This window comes from Malaya genurostris, chromosome 2, assembly GCF_030247185.1.
Source record: "Malaya genurostris strain Urasoe2022 chromosome 2, Malgen_1.1, whole genome shotgun sequence".
Lineage (NCBI taxonomy): Eukaryota > Metazoa > Arthropoda > Insecta > Diptera > Culicidae > Malaya > Malaya genurostris.
In genome coordinates this window covers 39,248,034-39,273,422 of record NC_080571.1, presented here as the reverse complement: position 1 = coordinate 39,273,422, position 25,389 = coordinate 39,248,034, and the positions used below count along the sequence as shown (strand labels likewise).

The 25,389-nt window shown below is 38.0% G+C and overlaps 1 protein-coding gene across 3 annotated transcripts in view; it reads right to left on the bottom strand.

Annotated features, from left to right (window-relative positions):
* The window catches only part of LOC131432843 (neuroligin-1), a 780,452-nt gene that overhangs the window by 18,375 nt on the left and 736,688 nt on the right, over window positions 1-25,389 (bottom strand). For all 3 annotated transcript variants that reach the window (XM_058599386.1, XM_058599387.1, XM_058599388.1), the window contains 3 exons: window positions 16,414-16,532; window positions 16,046-16,303; window positions 14,005-14,805 (listed from right to left, as the gene is read on the bottom strand). In XM_058599386.1, the coding sequence (XP_058455369.1) occupies window positions 14,005-14,805; window positions 16,046-16,303; window positions 16,414-16,532 (1,178 nt within the window). The remainder of the gene's footprint in view (window positions 1-14,004; window positions 14,806-16,045; window positions 16,304-16,413; window positions 16,533-25,389) is intronic.

Sequence of the window (25,389 nt, the reverse complement as noted above, 5' to 3'; positions counted from 1 at the left end):
TGGTAGCGGATATGATGAAATATGAATATGATACTGACGCAGATATATCCCAGTGCTTGATTGAAGCAAATATCATGTAAAAAATGGAACTATTCTGAACAACATTACTTGAATAGTATGGTCAGATTATTAGAGTTACACTAAATCAGAACATGGGTGTAAATATTGGTATAAACTTTATGTTGTAACTAACATGACTCATGTTGAGTAAATATACATTCCCAATTTCATATATAATCAAGATTTTCCAAAAATTTTTAATCGTTTTGGTATAATAATACCAACAGAAAACTAGTTATTTCATGTTAAATATTGAAACAAACGAATACATTTTATTACATGTAAAGGGCAATTAACAATCTTAGTAAAATGGACATTTTGCACAACGCAAAAGTAATTTTCTTCGCTGTCGTTGAGCGAAAATTTAAAAAGAACTATTAGTTTGTTGAGTACATCTTTTTAATTAAACTAATCGTCGTTGTGCAGAGTGCAGATTGAGAAACAAAATTTAATTGTATAGAGAAATGTACTGAAGACTTTACTTTGTATCTGTAGTGACCTTTAAGTATTTCATTTTAGGCGGGTGATTGATCTTTCAGCTTAGTAACAGAACTCTGGACCGGTCAGCATTACTACTCTTCCATCGGCTAAAAATCAGTAGTAACGAAGAAAATATCCCACCAGTTGTACTGATCTGTAGAATTGAAATCCTGAGTACAAGGCACTGGTGCGACTGATGTAGCATTCGTGAAAATGGGCTTGTGGTAGTTTGATGTACATCTTTCGCCTAGATGCTCTTTCAGATCCGCTACGTGGATTCTACCGATTAAAAATTAGTTGAATTTCCTATTCAATCTCTGTCCAACCAGACTTAACGTACCTGATACAAGCCCTTTCCGATATTCCGGGATCTTTTTTTCAAATTGTTTGTTTATTTATTCTAGGGTCCCTTGGTAACTAGCTCGTAGCAACTTAAACAGTGTTGCTCAATAAGATTATTTTTAACATTATCAAGGGGTCGTTAAATTTTTGGTAACTGGCGCTAAATCATCAACGGACAATTTTATTGCTAATTTTTCTTCGGAGTGTCTGGTCGTGTCGTCGCTTTTACTATGGCCTAAGGAATTTCTAAACAAACAATTGGTGTAAATTTAGGTAGTTCCAACTGAAAGATAAAACCTTCTAAGCAGTCTGCAGTCGGAGGGGCTACCATTATTGATATTGTTTTGTAGATCAATTTAGTCGGAAGAATTTGACTATTCTCAGTACGTTAAACGGATTGAGCAAAGCCTTCGTCGTAAACCCAAACTGTTTTGGTCGTTTGTAAATTCCAAAAGAAAAGAAACTGGTCTTCCTCGTTCAATGTTCTTGGAAAATGAGACAGCCAACAATGAAATCGAAAAGTGTTATCTGTTTGCTCACCATTTCAAGCATGCATTCCATGAACGATGCGCCACAACGATGCAGATTGATGAAGCAACAGCTGGATTACCGCGAGACGTATTTAGTTTCGAGTTGCCATACATAACGCAGGATATGGTTATTGCAGCCTTGAACAAACTAAAGCTATCATTTGCTGCTGGTCCCGATGGAATTCCTTCGTCTGTGCTTAAGCGCTGTTCATTCGTCTTGAGTTACCCGTTAGCAATGCTATTCAATCTTTCGGTTCAACAAAGTGAGTTTCCCACGTGTTGGAAGTCGTCCTTTATGTTTCCGGTTCACAAAAAAGGCGATAAGTGAAATGTTGCTAATTACCGAGGAATTACTTGCTTGTGCGCATGTTCAAAACTGTTTGAGATCATTGTCAACGACATCTTGTTCGTCTGCTGCAGAAATTACATTGACACCCAGCAGCACGGATTTTTCCCTAATCGTTCCGTGTCGACGAATCTCTTACAGTTCACTTCGAACTGTATACGGAACATGGACCGTGGCCTGCAGACTGATGCGGTTTATATTGACCTTAAAGCGGCATTTGACCGGGTTGATCACGGAATTCTCCTAAAAAAATTAGAGGTACTTGGAATCTCTACACGAGGAGTTGCATGGTTTAAGTCTTACTTGACGAATCGCTTTGTTCGGATTAAAATTGAATCTTCGACTTCGGAGACCTTCACGAATCTTTCGGGAGTGCCTCAAGGTAGTATCCTTGGTCCGTTACTGTTCTCTATCTTCATTAATGATGTATCAACGCTGTTACCGACGGAATGCCGTTTGTTCTATGCTGACGACACGAAACTTTTCAAAATTATATAAAGTCTGTTAAATTGCCTGGAGTTGCAAAAAATGCTTGATACATTTCAAATATGGTGTACCATGAATTTTTTGAAATTGAGTATCGAAAAATGCAGTGTTATATCTTTTCATCGAAAAAGTGCACCAATAGTATTCGATTACAAAATCGCTGGATACACGCTAACGCGAACAGAACATGTGAAAGATCTCGGTGTGATTCTTGATCGCGAAATAACCTTCAAACTTCACTATGAAAATATTATTTGCAAAGCAAATCGGCAATTGGGATTCATATTTAAAATTTCCTCCGAGTTTCGCGATCCTTGTGCATACGATCATTATACTGCTCGCTGGTACGGTCAGTGCTTGAGTCGAACGCGATTGTCTGGTGTCCATATCATTCAAATTGGATATTGAGGATTGAAGCAGTGCAACGCAAATTTGTGAGATACGCATTGAGACTTTTACCCTGGAACGACCCCATACAGCTACCGTCATATGAAGATCGTTGCCGTCTCTTAAGCATTGAACCCCTGGAATTAAGAAGGACATATGCTCAAGCTACATTCGCAGCGAAATTGCTTCTTGGTGCTGTTGATTGTCCCGCATTACTCGAACGTCTAAATATGTATGCTCCAGAAAAATCTCTTCGACAGCGTAATTTCTTGCTCCTTGAAACACAGTATACTGTATACGGACAGCATGAGCCATTTAGATCCATATGTCGACAATTCAACGAGTTCGCTGAGTTTTTTTATTTTAATTTGTCGTCCAATTTGTTTTATCGTAAGCTACTTGACCTTTTTCGTGTTGTGTTTCATGATAATTTAGCCTAAGTTGAATGATTTTTAGTTTAGTTTACTTTATTCATTAAGACACCTATTGTCAGATGGATTATATAGCAACAAATAAACAAATAAACAAATCTACCAACCGTTCAAGGAGAACTCCAAATTCTCCGGGGCTTCTCCTGATGAGAGCACATTGGAATCTGGTTAAAATAAGTATTCAAATAATGTTTAATATGGCGTTATGTTATTACATTAGGCACAGAAGGTAGAAGATTGTCAAAATAGCGAAGTTAAAAGTCTTCTGTAAAGCGAAAGTTATGGACATAAGATTTAAATGAATTAATTTGACTGTACAGAGTTTAAAACCGTAGTATACTAGAATAAAATTTTTATCCCGATCTCAGACTGACATCAAACTCAACCGTAAGACCCGAAATCAATCAAATGGAAATAAAACTCAGAAGGTAAGCCATGCGCATTTATTCGGTCTGACTAAACAAGATCCAAATACATCTTCAAACATCATTAATTTGTACAAATAGTACTGCTTTAGCAACGCAGCAATTTCTCTGGAAAAGACAACACTCCCGGTGAAGGTAAAGGCAAAGAAACTGACTCGCCGGACTCGCCTTATGTCAATCTATGAAAAATATACAGATCCGTCCCTTCCAGTCGAGCAAGCCGAAAATCCGGCATCCAACGTCGTATTGCTGAGCGAACCGGAGGGAACTCTTTTCTCTTTGTCTTTGTCTTTGTGCGTCAGGAATTTCAGCCGACCCATTTCAGTCGAATCGCAAAATCCCGGCCAGGGAGTGGCACACCGGCACCGATGCCAGTGAAAAATGTCAAAACGCAACACATTCTGGCTGTCAGTTAACCGAACTTTTCTAGCATTCACCCACAGTGCCAGCAAAGCAAGCAAACCCGTCCACTTAAAAGTGGACCCCTCGACAGACAAACAGCCAGCCAGCCAGTCAGTCAGTCAGTCAGTCAGGTAGGTAGGTGCTGAAGTTGCTTTCCTGTTTTTCCTGGGATCCTGATCGAAAAAACGGAAATCTTCTATTTCAAAACCTGGGCTTGGCGGATCGGTGTCCTAGTCGCTGCTCTCAAAACGAAATTGATTTATTTGGGGTTTTGCCTGCTGAACTGGAATGGCAAACGGGGCGTTCGTTGTGTGACTGCTGAGTAAGTCGCATTTTTTTTTCAACTTACGGTAGCAGGTTCATGAGTTCGTGTTCCGCAAGGTGATGTTAATCTGCTTAACTCAGTACAATGAGTGCTATTTTCGAAAGGGTTGATTTGAACTAGTTGACATACGAGCAGTTGTAGTTCGTGAAACATTCTTAATTTTTTTGTTGGGAATGTCAAGAGAAAGAGACAATCTGTATTAATTTTTCTAGAAGATGTAAAGACGCCCTTCGTATTTATATTAAAGTTATGAGAGTGCTTTTATTTCAAGTAAATTAAAGAGATATAATATATACATTATGTATAGAGAAAAACCAGCTCGATGATCTTGTAACGTGTAGAATTAATGATATACACTGAAGTCTTTTTTATGCGAGTTTACGTACCGCGTAAAAAAACCGCATAAAAAAAACCGCATAACTCTGAAAATTCGCATAAAAAAACCGCATAACTCTGAAACTTAACATAAAAAACCTGTTTTAATCCACCTAGTGGTGTGATGATGCCTTTCTCATATCAATCATACTATCATATATAATACTGTGGTATTCTTCAAAATAATTCTCTGCGATTCTTAAAAGAATAACCGAAATCGGTTTGTTTGACCGCCTACTGATAAAAACTATCAATTGAAAAAGATTTGAGGTCGATTTAGAAATTTTTCCAAGGTTTTTCCCCATAAAATTCAGGGACGCATGGGACCACAGGACCTTTAATTTGAATCTAAGTTTGTGAAAATCGGTCGCGCCATCTATGAGAAAAGTTAGAACACATATTTTCTTTTTTGCACATTTTACCCCATAACTCCCGAACCGGAAGTCGGATCCAAATAATATTCAGGAATTTTGTATGGGACCTTAAGATCTTTCATTTGAAGCTAAGTTTGTGAAAATCGATTCAGCCATCTGTGGAAAAAGTTAGGGCACTTATTTTCACATTTTTTTGCACATTTTACCCCATGATTCCGGAATCGGAAGTCGGATTCAAACAATATTCAGGAATTTTGTATGGGACCACAAGACCTTTCATTTGAATCTAAGTTTGTGAAAACCGGTTCAGCCATCTCCGAGAAAAGTTAGTGCGAAAAAACGATACATACACACATGCGCACATGCACACACACACATACACACACAGACATTTTGCGTACTCGACGAACTGAGTCGAATGGTATATGACACTCGGCCCTCCGGGCCTTGGTTCAAAAGTCGGTTTTCACAGTGATTGCATAACCTTTCTATATGAGAAAGGCAAAAACCGCAGAAAGGAAACCGCATAACTCTGAAACTTCGCATAAAAAAACCGCATAACTCTGAAAATTCGCATAGAAAAAAACCGCATAACTCTGGAACTTTGCATAAAAAACCGCATTACTCTGAAACTTCGCATAAAAAAACCGCAGAAAGAAAACCACATAACTCTGAAAATTCGAAGCCTGACTTAGATTGCCGGAGAAGTTGTTCGGATCAAATAACAAATACTGGGATCTTCGAGAGACTTTTAAAGACAATTAAAGCAAATAATTTTAAATTTTACCATTTAACTTAATTTGATGACCTTTTTTCAGACATCAAATTTGAACTTTGACATCAAATAAACATAAGATAACCCCGTTTTTGATTCAAATTTCCATGAAACCTCCATCAACGGTTAATCCTAAACCGTAAACATTTTCCTGGTAGATACGCCAAAGCAAATGCTACTACTAAAAGGGTGATTTTTATGCTGGTTTTTTTTTGCAACACTGTTTTTGACAGATCACGCGTGAATCGTGTCCTGTGTCATTGTCAAACTTGTTCAGTTTGGTCGATAATTTAATCATGAATCGACTTACAACGTTTGACATTTGGTGAATGGGCGCTGGCAAAGTTGAAGGAAGATTCACTTTTTTATCGAAAAATGGACATGCGTTTTCAACAAGACGGTGCCACGTCCCACAAACAACGACCAAATTGAGATCCGCCTTCGGTGGACAGTTCATCTATGTTGGAGGGATCCATCTTGGATTTCAGAACCACCTCATGCATCGTTTTCCGACTTCTACTCATTATGCAACATTTTACTATTTAACAGAAACAAAAATCGCATGATGAAGGTACTTTAATATCGATTTCTTTAGAAAATTTAAGTAGAAAGTTTAGTAAAATTGAACATTTTTAACCAACTTTTTCCTCATTCTATGACCAAAATAGTTGTTTATCCATTTGCAAAGTTTCGTGTAATTCGAAAACGAACTTGAGTTTCAAGAAGCATTACAATGAAGATATATATGAATATTTATGTAACTAAAAATAGTACCAAAAAATCAATATTGACGAAATATTTCACGAACATGTTCGTAGATACTAATACTACAAAACAATAACACAAAATCGGTTATCTCGTGAAAAATGGGGGGAGCCATTTCAGAAATTTTTACTCATGTGTGTAAAGTAAAGCAACGAATTGTGCAAATAATTCTCTCGCCGAAGTCTAATCAAGTGTACAATGCGCAATACCTGAAGATTTCTGGAGAAATAATGCAAAATTCGTAGACTTCGAGAGGTTCATTCTTAGATCCATAGAAAAAAAAGGTTAAACATAAATCCGTAGATCTACGGATAAATCCGTAGGGTTGGCATCGCTGGCAACAAGTGACTATAAATATACTCTCCTACCCAGTGCTTGAGCGCAGGGAGTCGGAATTTTTAAGTTACTCGATTATTCAATAATCGAGTATAATTTGGAAGCTAATCGATTGAAATTTATTCGATTATCTGGGTTATTAATCGATTACTCGATTATTTATTCGATTATTGCTTTGGGATTTTTTCAATTATTTGATTAGCTCAATAATTGAATATTAGTTTAAAGCTAATCGATTAAATATTACTCGATTATCTGGGTTATTAATTACTCGATTAATCAATATTACGACATCCCTACTTGAGCAAAAAATAGGTATTGAACGAGGATGTTTGGTTAAACCTGGGTACCGTGTCGTGAGGCGGCTAGGATTTAGATCATCTCAAAATCCAGAGGGCGCCAAAACATGATGGAATTGGTAAATATTTCAGGTTTCAGATTAGTATCATAACATATTGCTACAAAAATCCGATAAGATTCCGTCATAAACATTATCATTGATGTACATGCAAATGCAATTTTACCGTCATTTCGAATACAGAATCACTGTTCAGTGACGGTTGTAACAATTATTTTTCATGTGCAAGAGACGATCTTTCCTTGTTTGTCTGAGATCTAATTCTCAGAGAGTAAAGCTGCAAACCTCTTGAAGAGCAAAAATTGGATTCTCTAAGGAGTGTATCGAAAATAAGCTATCCACATACATTTGTGTTGTACGAATGTATTTGTGATGGTATCTTATGCTCAGATCACAACATGCTGTGCGTTTTGCTGTCAGCTTTCGTTTGTTTACTTGTTTGTGCGGTTGAAATTCTGCGTTTTCAAAATGTCTTGTCGCGTATTGAAAAGGAAGTGAAAATTAAGGTTCTGGACACATGGCTAAGTAAGAAGGGTATTAGTATGCGAAAATTGGGAAAGTGGTTTGGAATTTATCATGCCAGTGTTAAAACCATCATTAATAAGTTTGGGGAACACTATTCTTTGGATGAGCTACCAGGAAAAGGCAGATAATCCGGTTCTTCCACCTCGAAACTGGACCAGAAAGTGGTATCTCTAATCATGAAGAACAAATCAATGTCAATACGTGATTTGGCCAATAAAGCAGTGACGAGTCTCGGAACGATCCAGCGTAGCAAGAAGCGAAATCACCTGAAGACCTACAAGAAGCAGAAAATCTCGGAACAAAGTGTAAAACAGAAGAAGCAAGCAGCAACAAGGGCCCGGAAATTGTATTCGCGTCTTTTGCAGGGTCCGGATCCATGCGTTTTAATGGACGATGAGACTTATATAAAGGAGGATTAAAAAACCCTTCCAGGTTCACAATACTTAACTGTCGTCGTTGGGGAGGATGTGAGCGATGCGGACAGGTCAATTCAAGTGGAGAAATTCGATCGAAAGGTACTGGTATGGCAAGCAATATGTTCCTGTGATTTGAAGTCAACCATTTTTTACACTACCGGAACTATAAATACAGAAATCTATCGATTTGAGTGTCTCCAGAAAAGATTGCTGCCTTTATATAAGAAGCATAGTACACCTCCACTGTTTTGGCTGGAATTATCGCCGGCTCACTATGCTTGCGGAAAAGGGTATAAATTTCGTTGAGAAAAATATCAATTCACCAAATTACCCTCAGTTCCGACCCATCGAACTCGTGAAGAGGGTCTTCAAGAAGACTGGTAAGGCAGCTGGGAACGTGCAGGAGCTCAAAAAAAAAAATTGGACTCAAGCGTCCAAAAAATGCGATGCAACACTTGTCCGGAACTTGATAAAGAGCATTTGATCAAAAGTTCGAAAACTTGTGAAGGAATAACTTAAATTTCATCCGGTTTTCTTCATGCTCAAGTTTAACCTCGTACAATAAAGGATCAATTTTTAGTTTGAATAAAATATCGTTTTTTATCATAATTTGAATGAAAAATTTGTGAATAGCTTAGGGGGTACGACCCATCACGAGTAGAAATGAGAAAGGTCATTTTTTAACAAAATTTTGTTTCGGTATAACTTTGCATGAGACGCGTGAATTCGAAATGTAAAGTATTTTAGGTATGTTGTTTTGAAACAAAATTGCGCATTTAAACAACGAATACAACATAAAACTATTAACTAGTTTTAAAATCACTGCTGGACTCGTTCATCCAGTTCTCTAAACCAATGCCTTGGTATTACATTCCTTTTGGAGAACTATTTGAGGTTCTTTTTCAACACACTTCGCACCCGACTCATAGCGTACAGAACCATTGCATGACTGGTGCGCTACAATCCTACTGACTCTAAGAATCCTTCCAGATCGGGACACGAACATACAATAACTGGCTCATAAGACCAGCCCCCAATGCATTGAACCGCCAACTCATGATCGAGGTTATCAAGAATTTTCTCGAATACGAAGAAACAGCTGATTTTGGATCCAAATGTGTATCGCACGGGTATCAAACGACGCACGAACCAAATCCATAAACAATTCAGCCGCTACTTCAGCGTAACACATTGCTCAAAAAGTTCCGGGAATGACCCAAAGATGACGTTTGTGATGTTAAACAAACCTTATTTTTCGAAAGTACCAACCTTCAGATGACATGTGTTAAATTTTCACATCAATCGTGTTTGTGGTACACACTAAAACAACCGACATATAAGTGACGATACTTATTAATTTAATTTAAAAAAAGAAATAATAAATGCCTTGTATTGATAAAACATTGCTTCTTAAAACGAAAACCGCGCTAGCCCAGCACTCAGTAATTGGTCGAGAAATGTTACTCGCAGTCGGATCCATTAAAAACAAAGATTTCTGGTATTTCGTCATCCAGACGGAAAAAAATTAGGCAAGTTTTGACTACCGTGTTGGATGAACGCAAGCTCGTGAGATTAGATGTGCTGAGATGGTTGGCACATCAACTGGATATGCTTTTACGATCTTACGCGAAAATCTGAGCATGAATTTGGTCTTTTCCAAATGGGTGCCATGTTCGCTCACAATAGAATAAAAGCAACAATGCATCAACGATCCAGAGAGCTGTTTGGCACTGTTTAGTCGCAATGAAAAGGGTTTCTTGCGTTGGTATGAAACAATGGACGAAACATGGATCCAACATTCTTCTCCGGAGTCATATCCGCATTCAGACGGAGAAAGCCATCCAAAAACGCAACAGGTAGTCGGAACAATCATAGTGTCAGTTTTTAGATGGTCGAGTATAATTAACATCGACTAGGAAAGGAAAGTACCATCAAAAGTGATTATTTTATTGAATTATTGATGCGTTTAAACAGAGAAATCGAATAAACAGTCTCATATGAAGAAGAAACAATTATCTTTAACCAAGACAATGCACCGTGCCACAAGTCAATAAAAACAATGGCCAAATTGAACGAATTGGGCTCCGATCTGTTTCCTCATCCACCATATTCCCAATAACTTAGCCCCCAGCGACTACTTGTCCTTTGCTGATCTCAAAAAGATACTCCAAAGAAAAATAGTTGGCTTGAATGAGAGTAAGTCTACGGTTTAGTACTGTTTGATTTACATTGATGAGATACTTAAGTTCAACTGCTCTACTAGAAGGTAAATGTTAAGTTGCTAAAAGACGTCTGCTTGCTTGTCACTTCTTACCTTACTGTTATATATCTTCACATCCTTACTCTACATTGAGTACTCGTATTTTATAATTTTGATTTTATTTATTATTTCGAGTTACAATAAAAATATTCTTATTGGTATGAATAATACTATTATTGCCATTGCTTTTCGCTGGAATGGAGTTTCAGGTAGGTAATTACCCACTTTTGGAATTTTCGGGTCTCATATAAATGAGAATTCAATTTTTTTACCAGAGCAGTTTGGAATTCGTCATGAACATTCAACTACTTATCAAATTGTCAGAGTAACGAACATGATAAAAGCAAATAAATCTTCTGGAGCTGCTCTTCTAGACATAGAAAAAGCATTCGACGGTGTTTGGCACAAAGGTTTAATAGCAAAAATGTCTGATTTCCAGTTTCCTATTTATTTGATCAAAATGATTCAAAATTATTTAACTGATCGTACTCTTCAGGTTAGCTATCAGAATCGTAAATCTGAATTGCTACCCGTACGAGCCGGTGTTCCGCAGGGTTCGAGCGTAGCTCCAATCTTGTATAATATTTTCACTTCTGATCTTCCAAATCTACCCGTTGGTTGTCAGAAATCGCTATTCTGTGACGACACAAGTCTGTTAGCCACAGGTAGAAATCTAAGAGTGATCTGCAGTCGCCTACAAAGAAGTTTAAATATTTTCAGTGATTATCTGTCTAAATGGAAAATTAAACCAAATGCAGCAAAAACGCAATTAATTATCTTTCCTCACAAGCCAAGAGCTTCTTTTCTTAGACCAAACAATAATCGTATTCTCAAATTGAATGGCTTGGAATTGACATGGTCTGATCAAGCTAAATACTTAGGTTTAACGTATGACAAAAAACTCACTTTCAAGGATCACATTGAAAGAATCCAGGCAAAGTGTAATAAATAAATTAAATGTTTATATCCTCTTATAAACAGAAATTCTAAGCTCTGTCTGAAAACCAAATTATTAATTTATAAACAAATTTTCCGACCAGCCATGCTTTATGCAGTACCGATTTGGTCAAGTTGTTGTTCCACCAGAAAGAAAACGCTTCAAAGGATTCAGAATAAAATTCTGAAAATGCTTTTGAAGCGTCCTCCCTGGTTTAGTACAAATGAGTTACACAGACTCACAAATATAGAACCATTAGATGTAATGTCACATAATATTATAAGCAAATTCCGACAAAAATCGATGCAATCTTCAATTGAATCGATTCGCTCTCTGTATTAGTTAGTAAGTTAGCATATAAATTCCTTTTCCCCATTACACAATACAAGTAGGTTTAGAATTTTCCCTACACAAAAATCTCAGAATTGATGTCCTCATGGTAATAACCAAATCATGTATATAATAGGGCTGAGAAGTCACCACTTGAGGCTGAACACCCAATTTAAATCTTAATAATTTAATTTTAGCTCATATTCCAATAAATAATTATTAAAAATAAAACATGATAAAAATCCACTATTATTAGTAAAGCGGTAGTATTCAAGCAAATTTTATTTTGTACTTGTGTTTGTGTTCTTTCATAAAGTCGAAAAACTTAAAAAATGTAAAATGCAGAGCATTATTTTAAATTCAATGTTTTTGTGAAAAACAAAAAAAAACACTTTTTTGTCTGTTACTCTCCCATCTTTACTCATAGTGCAATAAATTTCATCAGTTGTAAGTTACAACATATTAGAAAATAAAAATATTAGGATAAGCTCTTCTGTAGAAAATTGATGTTTTTAAGATATAAGGAAAAAGTTTTTTTTCTCAGTGTATATATTTTCCACGCAGGTTTAATCATTATTTGAACTATTAGTGAAAGCTCCTAATCAATCACGAAATAAATAGAAACACACAAGGTAACAAGCGAACGGTGCATCATGTCACTTTTAGGTGGATCGAATATTTTTCATACATTATCAAGATAGAAATATATTCAGAGACCTCAAATTATTCATTAAAAATCATCCAGCTGACGTTTATCGACGGTTATGGTTCATGGTTGTTGCCAGCTTTAGTATGGAGAGGCATCACTGTGTCGCGCCTCGACGCATCGTGTGACGCTTTCACTCTGACATCAACCTTACTCATATTGTAAGGGTTTCCAAAGAATATCAGTGAACCGGAAGTTGTCATCTTGGATTTCAGAATCACCTCATGCATCGTTTTCGCAAAGCAAAGTCTTGGCATTACATTCCTTTGGTGGAATTTGGCCTTTCTGTTTCAACAGACTTCGCAGCCGATTCTTAGTGTACAGAATCATTGCATGGCTAGTACTATGGATCCTACTGACACTAAGAATCCTATGCGTTGAACCGCCAACCCGGGACTGGCGGTTCAATGCATAGGGCACTGGTATTACAAGCCAGTTGTCGTATGTTCGAGCCTCGACCTGGAAGGATTATCGAGCGCTGCCCGGACCGCAATATTATACGAAATCGGTGTACCAGGACCTGGACGACGCTGACACCACGGTGGCGATGGAAAAGTTTGGGCAGAAGGTGTTGGTCTGGCAAGCAGTTTGTACCTGTGGTTCGCGGTCGTCGATTTTCTTCACGAAGGGCACAATTAACGCCAAGGTGTACGAGGAAGAATGTTTGAAGAAGATAATTCTGCCACTGTACAGGAAGCATAAGGCTCCTCCTCTCTTCTGACCGGATTTGGCTTCAGCCCACTACGCCAACTCCGTTCTACAGTGGTTGTCAAAAAATAATGTACAATTCGTGGAAAAGGACGTCAACCCACCGAACTGCGCGGATCTTCGGCCAATTAAAAGGTATTGGGCAATTGTTAAGCGGCAGTTTCGGAAGGAAGGTACAGTGTCCCAAAACATGCTCAAAAAAAAAAAAAAAAACAGGACAGCTGCCACCAGGAATGTAACAAAAGTAACTGTGCAGAATTTAACGAAGAATGTCAAGTTCAAAGTACGAGCGTTTCACAGAAACTAGAATTTTCTTCAATATAATCAGTGAAATGCATAAAAATGTAATTTTTCTACAATATATCGAAAACTGATGTCAAAATATGTTTGTTTTCGCTTTTTTATTCAATAATCAATGTTGCTAACTATTTTACGATACACTCCTTAGTCTTATTCACATAAAATGTTTGACGATATGTCAGATCCGCAAAGTTTGTGATATTGACTTTTGTCAAACAATTGAAGGAATAATTATAAGGACTTTAAAACGAGTATTCCACTTATTTACTTTTTCGAATGTTGAAGTCTTAGTTTAATAATCGCTGGTGAAATCGTTTGTTTTTCGATCGATAAACCTATGGAGGTTATTTCAATACGTTCAATATATGTCAGTGCGTAGTTTCCGTGACAGGTTGTTAGTGTTCTAAAATTGCGGTCTTCATGTTAGGTTGGTCAAATTCCGAACGTGCATTGTCCTGGTGGTATGTTGTGGTGCGGTACTTGTCAAACTTTTAATGGATCTCAAATGTCCTATGAAAAATCGAGTGGGATCGATCGAGTCTTCGGGCTGTGTGTGTGCGTATGTGTGTGTATGTGTAGAAATGAAAAATTGATGGCGTGACCAAATCTCCGTGCCGTTACTTACCCGTAGTCATACTGGACGCGTTGATGCCGGTATTTCGGGGCAGTGTCATACACTCGTTGCGATTGTAGCTCATCGGTATGTGCACGGTGCCCGGTTTGGGCAGCGTCATCATCCCGGTGCCCCCGGTGAAGGTGGAATTTTTGATCGGTATCGTAATGTGTTCGGTGCGTGGTTTGTACGAAGTGTTATTAGCCAGTGGGATTTTTGCATTATTTGTGGTTTGACCTGATGGGACCGTACATCCACCGCCACCTCCACCACCTCCGCCACCGTCACCGCCACCACCACCACCACCACCATCACTGCGTCCATCGTTGCCCGGTGATCCGCTCTTCATCACATTGATCTGCATCGAGTTGGAGCAGATGTGCGGGGATTTGACGTCGCTGGCCAGGATGAGTGCACCGGTGTCGTGGTTTTCCACGTCCACTATCACGTTGGCGGACTGCGAGTGACCCAGGTGATAGTGGGCGTGCTTAATCGGATCAAACGGCCCCTGCTGGTGCATTCCACTTCGCTGTTGATACTGCTTCTGCAAACTTTTCACCTCGAGCCGGGTCTTGTCCCGCTGGTAGTACACTCCGGCAAAGATCAGCACATTCAGTATGAGCAAACTGCATCCGATGGCGATGGTGACGCTCAGGGCCGTCGAGTATGCCGCATATCCGGCCGCTTCCAGTCCCGCCAACGTATCCATGGTGGCATTCAGCACCAGGGCGGTGGGCTGAGCGTAGGCCGTGTAGTTTGCCACCGGCATGCAGGTGGTCAACAGCGATGGTTCCACGGTTGTCATACCAACAGCTGGAAAAATAAAATGATTGGAACGTGTGAGTGTGAGTCGTCGATACCGGAATATATACATGTGTGTGTGTGAGACACAGTGCGGACGAGGCGGACCAATCGATTAGTGCACTGAATCGAAACGAGTATCTTCCGGTGATTGCTTTTTACGCTTGAAAGCTGACCGAAGGCAGCTTACAGGAGGTATACGACGAAAAGCCTAAATTCATCCACCGCGGAGATACAGCTAGTTAAATTTCGGTTCGTAATGGTGAATGAATGTAGTGAATAATTTTATTTTAAGTGCCAAATTCAAATTTCATTTCAATTATCACAGCCCCAAACCAAATCAATTTCAGCTTTGTTTTGGGAACGGGAACACCTTGCGTGTTTAAACTATATCTCACGGCATGCGAGAGACAACAAAAACCAAAAAAAAAATCCCCGCAAACAGTCAATGACTGCCGGAAGCGAGTGTGTAGCCACTTTGGAAAGTTCTTTCAACCGGAAACAAAAACTATCACTATTTAAAAACATAACAAAAAAAAGTTCCGGCAAACTCCGGCCACAACGGAAGCCGTTTCACACACACACAGGGCACAGGAAGTGTTTGCCCTCCGGCGGCAGCATTCCGGAGGAGCGGAAGCCGACCTACCGTAGTACGCTGAAAAGTGTGGGCAGTAAAATTAGAAGCAGTTTTCTCCACAGACGGACGAACCGGATGCGGGTTTGGGGTGGGGGCTTGTGTCGGTGGGTGCCAAAAACAAAAAAAAACACACACACACACACCAAATAGTAAAATTACTTTTTCTGGTATATTTTTAGTTTTCCGCTTTGTTGCTTTTCGCACGCCAGCGCAACTTTCAGTTTGGAAATCTCCAGTGCCTGCTATGTGTTTTTTTTGCTTTCTTCCTAGGGTTGCCAAACTCTCGAGTGCCCACGGTGGCTGGACGAAGAAAACCGGACACCCCCACCACAACCGGGATCGGTTGCGTATGTGCAACATGTTCCGAACGAGTGAAGCAAGGATTTATCGGGCATAAAACAAAACATCACATTCCGAGAGCATACAAAGCAGTAGGTACCGAAAGTTTATCCCTCCCCGGAGGGCAACGAAACACGAGGCGGATTGCCCGTTGAAATCTGGTTCACGTTTCGTTGCCTTCGTTGGGAACGTAAAACCAAAACAAACCAAACAAAACCAAAAAAAAAAGAAAAAAGAAAATCAGTGTTTGCAAGTGGAGAAAAAAATCAAACCTACCATTGCTGTGCACCGAATGGCCAAACTGGGGTCCACTCATGCCTCTTCGTTTGACGTTCTCCTGCTCGAGGAAGGACATTCGGGACAGCCCGTTCGGTTTCACGATGCCCTCGTAGATATCCTGGTCGTCGTGGTTCTTGAACAGATTGTGCCGCGCAACCACGTCCTCCATGCCGGCTTTGTGCAGTTCCGGTATCAGCCGGAGCCAGATCGACAGCTGGTGGGCTCGGAAGTGATTCTTCATGCGTGGTTTCATGCCTGAAATCGAGAGTGACAATGGAATAATGTTCGCGTTAGTGTTTGTTAGGGGTGGCGACATGCAAACAAACGTCGATGACAGGGTCCCTCCCCCCCGCCTCCACACTAACCTATTTCCAGGTACTTCTGATGGACGGGATCGTATTCGTCCCAGTTGATGCTGCGAAACCGGTTGCGCTCCTTGGATGCCGACAGGATGGAGTCCTGCCGGTGGTGCTCGTTCGGGTTCCTGGCGGCGATGAGAAAGATTGTTTTTTTAAAGTATATTCGGAAGCAAGCAGCATAAAGTGATTTTTTTAAATAATCCAACTTTTAGTAATTACGGTTGAATTTATTTGTGGACTAATCGTCCTTATTCTGAATAACGACGTATTGGTTTTTGGATCGAATATGGTTCGGTCGAATCCTAGCTACCTTTGATTTTGCTGGCGTCAAGGCCGGTGAAACATGTTATGCCCAGGTGGGTAATTTTTCGTGCCGGGGGAACGACCCACTATTTTTAATTTTTGAAATGATATTTATCTCTTGAAAGTGCAAGGTCGGTTTTTACAATGTTTTGTTTCGATATAACCTTACATAAATCCGGATCTTGGTGGGGTGCTCATCCGGAAGATCTAATAAAATTGTATCAGACAACGATACTTTCAGTGATGGAATATGGATGCGTTTGCTTTCGTTCCGCTGCAAACTCTCATATTATCAAATTAGAGCGAATTCAATATCGTTGTTTGCGAATTGCTTTAGGCTGCATGCATTCGACACATACAATGAGTCTTGAAGTTCTGGCGGGAGTTCTTCCATTGAAGGATCGTTTTTGGGAGCTTTCGTCGCGACTGCTAATAAGATGCGAGGTACTGAATCCCCTAGTTATTAATAACTTCGAAAGGCTAGTTGAGCTTCAATCTCAAACAAGATTCATGACTGTATATTTTAACCATATGTCACAGGAAATCAACCCTTCAAGATATATTCCTATCCGTGTCAGCCTCCTAAATGTCCCTGACTCAACTTTATTTTTCGACACATCCATGCAGCGCGAAGTGCGTGGAATTCCGGAACACCTACGCTCGTTGGAAATCCCAAAAATATTTACAAGTAAGTTCAGGCATATCGACTCTGAGAAAATGTTTTACACGGACGGATCGCGAATTGAAGAAGCGACAGGGTTTGGTATGTTCAACAATAATGTTTCGGTCTCCTTTAGGCTTCAAGAACCTGCATCTGTTTATATAGCAGAGTTAGCAGCAGTTCATTATAGTTTGAGTATAATCGTCACATTATCTCCAAACCATTATTTTCTTTTCACAGATAGTCTGAGTGCAATTGAAGCCATTCGCTCAAAGGCTGCTGGCAAAAATGAACCTTTTTTCTTGGGCAAAATAAAACAGTGCCTGAACGTCATATTGAATAATAATTATCAAATCACAATAGTTTGGGTTCCGGCTCATTGCTCCATTCCAGGCAATGAAAGAGCCGATATTTTAGCCAAACGTGGTGCTATTGAGGGTGAAATTTATGAGAGACCAATTGCTTTCAATGAATTCTATAGCGCGTCTCGCCAAAGAACACTTGCCAGCTGGCAAGCTTCTTGGGATAAAGATGATCTGGGTCGGTGGATGCACTCAATTATTCCTAAAATATCGACAAAGGCATGGTTCAGGGGACTGGATGTGAGTAGAGATTTCATTCGTGTGATGTCCAGACTCATGTCCAATCACTACACGTTAGATGCACATCTCCTTCGAATTGGACTTTCCGAGACTAATCATTGTGCTTGTGGCGAAGGTTACCGCGATATTGACCATGTTGTTTGGACATGCGTGGAGTATCGTGATGTCAGATCTCAACTAATAAATTCCTTGCGTACCCAAGGTAGACTATCCAATGTCCCAGTTCGCGACATTCTTGCTTGTCGTGACGTTCCTTACATGAAACTTCTTTATTATTTCATTAAGTCCATTGGAGTTCCAATTTAAATTTTATTTTATGTTAGATTGTTTTCTCTTCCATGAGCTCAACCAATAGCCAGCTATCTTATATTAAATAAAAGTGATGAACTGATACAAACAAACCTGAAATAGTTATAAGATCATGTACAAAATAAATGTATTTCATTTAATGTAATTTATAATAGCAACTCGCTTGATAAAAACAGTGTTTAGATTAACTAATGAATACCAACATACTAATAGGATATTCGAAATGTATTAGGTTTAAAGTACTATGTATTGTAGATGCCACGGCGAAGAAAAACTTATGTATATTGCCTATGAAATAAACGTATTTATGAAAAAAAAAAAAAACCTTACATAAAATACGTAAATTTGAAGTTTGAAACGTTTTCGGATTTTTTTCGTTCGGAACAAAATTGCGTATTTATGGGCTAAATACGACATAATTGTGGGGTTGTTTGAACTGCTGACGTAGGACTCCCCAGCTAGTTTCAAAATAATTGCCAATATTTGTTTTGAATACTAAGGCAGCAGTCTTTTCTATTTCGTATAAATTTATTTGTGTCTGCGAATTTTTTAAAATATGAGACTTTTGGTTATCCTGACCGTTCAGTTTGTTGGGCTTGATTACTCCATGATCGGGATCATCCTGCATTTTCTCGAATATGAAGAAACAGCCGATTTTCGATCAGAATGTGTCTTGCGAGAATTGAACGGCACACCAAACTAATCCACAAACAGTCCAACTGCTGATGTCCATAACACATTGTTCAAAAAGTCCCGAGACTGACCCAGAGATGACGTTTGTAATGTCAAACTAACTTCGTTTTTCGAAAGTGCCAACCTCCAGATGACATACGTAAAATTTTCTCGTCAATCGCACAACAAACACTAAACCTACCGATATATAAGTGACGTTACTTATTCATTTTTGGAAACAAAAATGGAGATTACGAACTCCGTGTGTTGATAAAACATTGCTTTTTAAAAGGAGGAACCCGCGCAAGGTTTAATAATTGTTACCCGGGTCCATTAAAAACAAAGATTTGTGGTATTCTGATTTTGAACGTGGCCAAATGAAGCATTCTTCCGGAAAAAATACAGCAAGTTTTGAACATCATGATAGATGAACCCCAAATCAAAGTTCATGAGATTAGATGAGCTAAGATGAATAGACTTTCGCGAAAATCTGGGTACGAAGATCTTGTACAAATGGATGTCTCATTCGCTCACGACCAAGTCTATAGTCGATATAGACAGTAATTTCTTTCTATTAGAGATTGTGAAGAACTCATTGTGTACGAGAAAGCTGCCGCAAGCAGAAAGTAACAACTCCTAGTAACTACTTTCCGGCATACCCGAGACTCGAGTGATTTGCATTGATGTGATGCTTAAGCTAGACTCCTCTGGTTGAAGGTTGCTAGAGAGATTGTTGCTTGCTCGAATAACCCTTGTCACGTGTAACCTTTATGTTGTATATCTTCATATCCTTGCTCTGTCTTGAGTACAAGCAATCGATAATTTTAATTTTATTTATTATTCCTAGTTACAATAAAAATATTCTTGATCTTATAAAAAAAAAATTTTTACTGTTGTTTTTCGTTCGAATTACCCACCTTTGGAATTTTCGGGTGGGTAGTTCTACCCACCATACCCACCTCTTTCACCGGCCCTGGCTAGCGTTATTAGGAATACGAATGAAATACGATCGAAAAAACGATACGTCGTTATTCAGAATAAGAGCGAATAGCTTGAAAGTCGTTAGTAAATTTTCAACAGGAAATTAATATTATCTATTTAATGTTTCAAAGAATGTCCTAAAAAATTGGGGGTTACATTGCCCAATAAACAACCATGTGTTTCCTCTTTTCATTTAGGAAATCTTTGTGCCATTCTTAGGAAGAAAGACTACGCAAACAATTTGAAACCCGACTTTTAAAACGAGGCCCAAAGAGTGAAGCGAATTTAGAATACATACTAAGTGAAAATTTTCAATTTTCAACACACTTTACCCTGTACTCCCGTAACCGGAAGTCGGATTCGGTTGAAATTTTATCGCAACCTATGGAATCATAAGAACTTATATTTGAGCCTAAGTTTGTGGAAATCGTTCCGAGTTTTGACCACTATTTTCGATACTTCCGAAACCGGGAACTGGGAAGCCGGTATAGTCGAAGTCGGTTCGTGTGGCCGACAGAGCTTAAAATTGTGACGCATTCTCAATGCGAGAAACCATTTCAACAATCTCACTTTTAATATTTTACTGTCTCATTTATAAATGACCGACACCAGAACAAGCGAAGAGAGACGAAACATTTTCGTTTCTCATAGAAAAAATGAGAGAGTATAATGGTTAACGTCACTCTCTGCTCTATGACAAGACGAAACCAAACTAACGTCTGCAGGGAGCATCAGCAGAATTTCAATTCTGATTCTTCCATCGATGTATTGAAAATCTGTGACGCTTGGCTATGACAAATCGAAGTAATTACATCCCAGAACCTTTTTGGAAACCAAAATTACTACAAATTCAAGCACCAACAGATAAAAGTAATTTTGAAATATTTTTCTGTCAGCTCTTACAAATTGAAAAAGGTTTGAGCTATATTAAGTTTTTTTTATCTTGTTTTGCATCTTCGCTCTAGATGACGGATTTTCAACATACTTTATCTTGTAACTCCGGAAATGGAAGTCGGATTGCAATAAAATTCAATAACGTAACAACTTTCATATGCATCTAAGTTTGCACAAATCGGTTCAGCCATCTTCGACGTAATTGAGCGCATATTTTTGACACACACACACACACACACACACACACACACACACACACACACACACAGACATTTCACGATGAACTTATTCGAATGGTATATGACACTCGGCCCTCCTGTTAATCAGAGCGACCGCGAAGAACTGGGGTGACATTATGTATCTCGATTCGACTGAAATTTTATCGAATCGACCACGTTTCGTATTATGGTTCTCGATTCGAAGTCGATCATCGAGCTTCGTTCGACTTCACTTGAAGAAGTATTAGATTATCGAGAAGTTTTGGCATTATGTAACCAAAACAATCGAGCTCGTAAACGACTGAACTCGATAAGAAATGGTCGAAAGCCTTATTACTATCGACTATGAGTTTTCGAATACGTTTCTTTTTTATTTAGGTAGTTATCGATAACATCTTAGATTTTCATAAACATATTAGTATTGATAATCTTTATTTTAATGCATTGTTTCGTATATCGTTATATATATTTTGTGTGTTTGGCATATTATGTACAAGTCGAACTGTTTAGAAAGCATATTAATTGAAAGCTGCGTGGTGTTTACTTAAAATAACAAAAGTAAGTCGAAACTTACCTATGCCCAGTAACTGTAGTTTGTATTCAAATTTCTGAATCCTATGGATAGAAAACGTCGCTCGAACGGATTGTGAGAAAAAGCTTATTCGCTTGATAACAATGAGCGAATGATGTTTTACCCATATATCTAACTCAAGTAAATTGAAAAATTTGTCCAAACACCTTGAAAGTATTTAGAATATGCCAAAAGCATCACAATCTCGTGCTATTAGCGTGTATTTGACTCTTCAATAGTATACTACTACTACTGAATACTACAAAGAATGGATATCTCCTGGTATATTAAGGCTAAAGCAATATCTCCTAATAAATATGATAAAATACTACAAAGAAAGCTGCAAAACCTAAAAGCCTTTGATTAAAACTACACATATGGATGACGTAAATTGTATTGGACTTGAAACAATACATGAAAAATACAGAATTTTTTTTATTATAATTTCAAAAGTTCATCGATAAATTGTGTACAAGAACACGCTTGAAAAAATTCTTTACGTTTTCAAATGGAGTGGAAACGAATCTGCTTCTTGATTTAAATTTCAAAAAATGTGTTCATGTTAATTTCGTGCGGCAACTTTAAACCGCAGTATTACAAACAGTTTGCTTCTTTTTAGTACTTGAACTGAATAAATGTAATCGAAAATACTCGAACAATAATTCAGTTTAATTTTTTTCATGATTGCAATGTATATGGCTTTGTTTACCTATGTATGTTATGACCAGAGATGCCAGATATTTTCATAGAAAATCTGTATTGATTCGTATAAAATATGTATTTATCTGTATTCGCTAATAAAATGAAATTTCTACAATAAAATTATGTTAAAAGGTGTTATTCCAATAGATTATGGTTATAGAGTGGTAGATTAAATTTCATATCTTATATTATATTCATCGACGAAATTTTATAGTTTTTTCCTATCAACAACAATTGAATTATGGTGCCATATACTTGTCTTATTTGAAAATGTTCACTTCATAAGTTGAGATGGATTTCCAAAACCCAATATGCAACGTCGAGTCAGGCAATACAACTGTCAGTCTGTCAATAATGTTTCATGATGCCAAGACTTGTCTAACTTTTAAGTCCAGCGATGTCCAGCCAGCGACTGGCACCATTAAAGAAGGTGACAAGCGATTATAAATACACTCTCCTACTCAATGCTTGATCGGAGAAATAGGTATAAAGCGAGAGGACTAGTTTTTGATGGACAGAGAAGATGTTCGGATGTAAGGTATCGGTCGGGTGACGGCCAGGATGTAGACCATGTTCGATGTACGTTGCAACTATGTCTGTATCGAGTTTTAGAGTGGCTAAAGCAAGATCAGAGTGGAGGAATGGTAGCGCATATGCACGGAATGCATAAGAACGCAGGTTCGAGTCCTGTCTCTGAGCGTACCTTTTTCCAAAAATTCATCTTTTCTGTTAGTTTTTCTTTCACTTGGCTTCTCCAATACATATTTTCGCTCAGTCATTGCAAAAACTGAACCCAATTAAACGAAATCTAACAAACGGAACGAACCTACGTTTCTGTTACTTCTGCTTAGGGGCTGTCCATAAAAGACGTCACGCTTTTTTTGACGATTTTTGACTCCCCATCCCCCCTTTGTCACAAATTGTCACAGAAGCAAAGACCCCCCATCCCCCCTATTTCACGTGTCACGAATTCAAAATAAATAAAATTCATCTCAATAAATTCTCAATATGTATGACAAACCATACAAAGATGAGGGAAAAATCGATTTATTACATGCTGTCATTAGATTAAAAAATATCCATAAATCTACAAAATCGTCGGAATTATTTTATTAATATCAATTATATAAATTAACAAAAGTATTTGATTGGAATTGATGAAACATTTAAATCATCTGTTTCATTTCTCCTAGGGCTACACAGATATATTATTGTTTTAGGTAAAGAATAATATTTCCTTAGTGTAGCATACAGGGCTGAGAAAATAAAGACCAAAACCTCATCAAAACGAGATCACTGCCGGAGAAGCTTTTCATTATTAGTTGATTAGTGAAAGTTCAATCATTGGATGATTCGATAAGCTTTTATGTTGATGGAGTAAAATCACATATGATCAAGATAAGACATGACATGTTCTACGTCTGAAATCGTTGATCTCCCGCCCTTTTTCAAATTAAGTATAATTTAATAAACTGCATTGAATGAACTGCATCAGAATCAGATAAGAGAAATTCTTATGATGTACTATTATCATTGCTAGAAAATCAAATTACTAAAAAAATTGTCAGTGCATAACTTTAGTTAAACTGTTTGAAGGCATCTTTTTCTTTTTTACTAATATTAGGCAAAATTTATTAATTTCGCTAATTTACTCGCTCCTCCGTGCACTTTTGCTGATCACAACAGAAATGATTTCCTGCATCATTCATTTCCGAATTTACAAGAAGAAGCTTTTACATCAACAAATACACGTTTTCCTATAGAATGTAAACGTTTATTGAGGAGATTTTTTCAGGAAATAGGGCAAAGCAGTAATATAATTAGGTATTTCAAAAATGCGCTCATTGAAAATATTGGACGTCACGTTTCAAAAACCTCTCCTCTCCCCCCTGTCACAAAAGATCACGTTTTATGAAACACCCCCCTCCCCCTTGCGGCGTGACGTCTTTTATGGACAGCCCCTTATGTAAGTCAAGCTAAACATCATCAAACATGTAATAGGATTATTTTTATTATTATTATTATTAATATTATTATTATTATTATTATTATTATTATTATTATTATTATTATTATTATTGTTATTATTATTATTATTATTATTATTATTATTATTATTATTATTATTATTATTATTATTATTATTATTATTATTATTGACATCACTACACAACGTGTACGAAATAGAACAAAGTACGCCTTGTTCGTCTTGTGTTTTCTTCTTCTTTCGGTGTTGTACATTTTGTCACTCTATATGGCGATTTGAAAACTTTGACACTCATCGCCATGCAACTGCGGAAACGGAAGTCGGATCCGGATGAAATTTCACAGTAGAATTAAAGACAGTATGAACTTTAATTCAAATTAAGATTTGTGAAAATCGGTTCAAGCATCGCAGAGAAATCGAAGTGAATTTAGTTTTAGGAGTTTTTCTTCTCCACTTTCGGTGCTCTCGGAACAGGAAAAGAGGGGACCAGTAGTGCCGAATTAAGTTTTCATGCCCACAAACTAACAAGGTCTGCAAACTAGAAGAATTTATCAGACAGTTTTATAGGATTTGTACCTGGTTTTAACCATCGTTCGTGGAAAAATACTAATAAAATTGGTAATTTTCCACTTATCACGCTTTAGTTCCGGAACCGGAAGTCGGATCCAGATAAAATATTCTACAAATTTTTAGGATATTATAAGACCTTTCATTTGAGTCTTAGTTTGCGAAAATCGGTTTAGTTGTTCCAGAGATAATTTAGTGTAAACTTTTACTCAAATTTTCACATATTGCCATATAACTCCGGAACCGGAAGTCACATTCAAATGATATTCAATACCAAGCTATGGGACCATAATACCTTTTATTTGAATCTTAGTTTGTGAAAATCGGTTCAACCATCTTTGAAAAAAGTGAGTGCATATTTTTTTCACTTTTTGGTACATATCATCCTAAATCTCCGGAACCGGAGTGACACCGACTCATCAGTGCGTCAGCAGATTATGCTGACGCAAGCCCTTCAAATTACCACAATCTGTACGGCCAGTAAGCCGAAACTTGTTTCGTTCGAGACGTCAGTT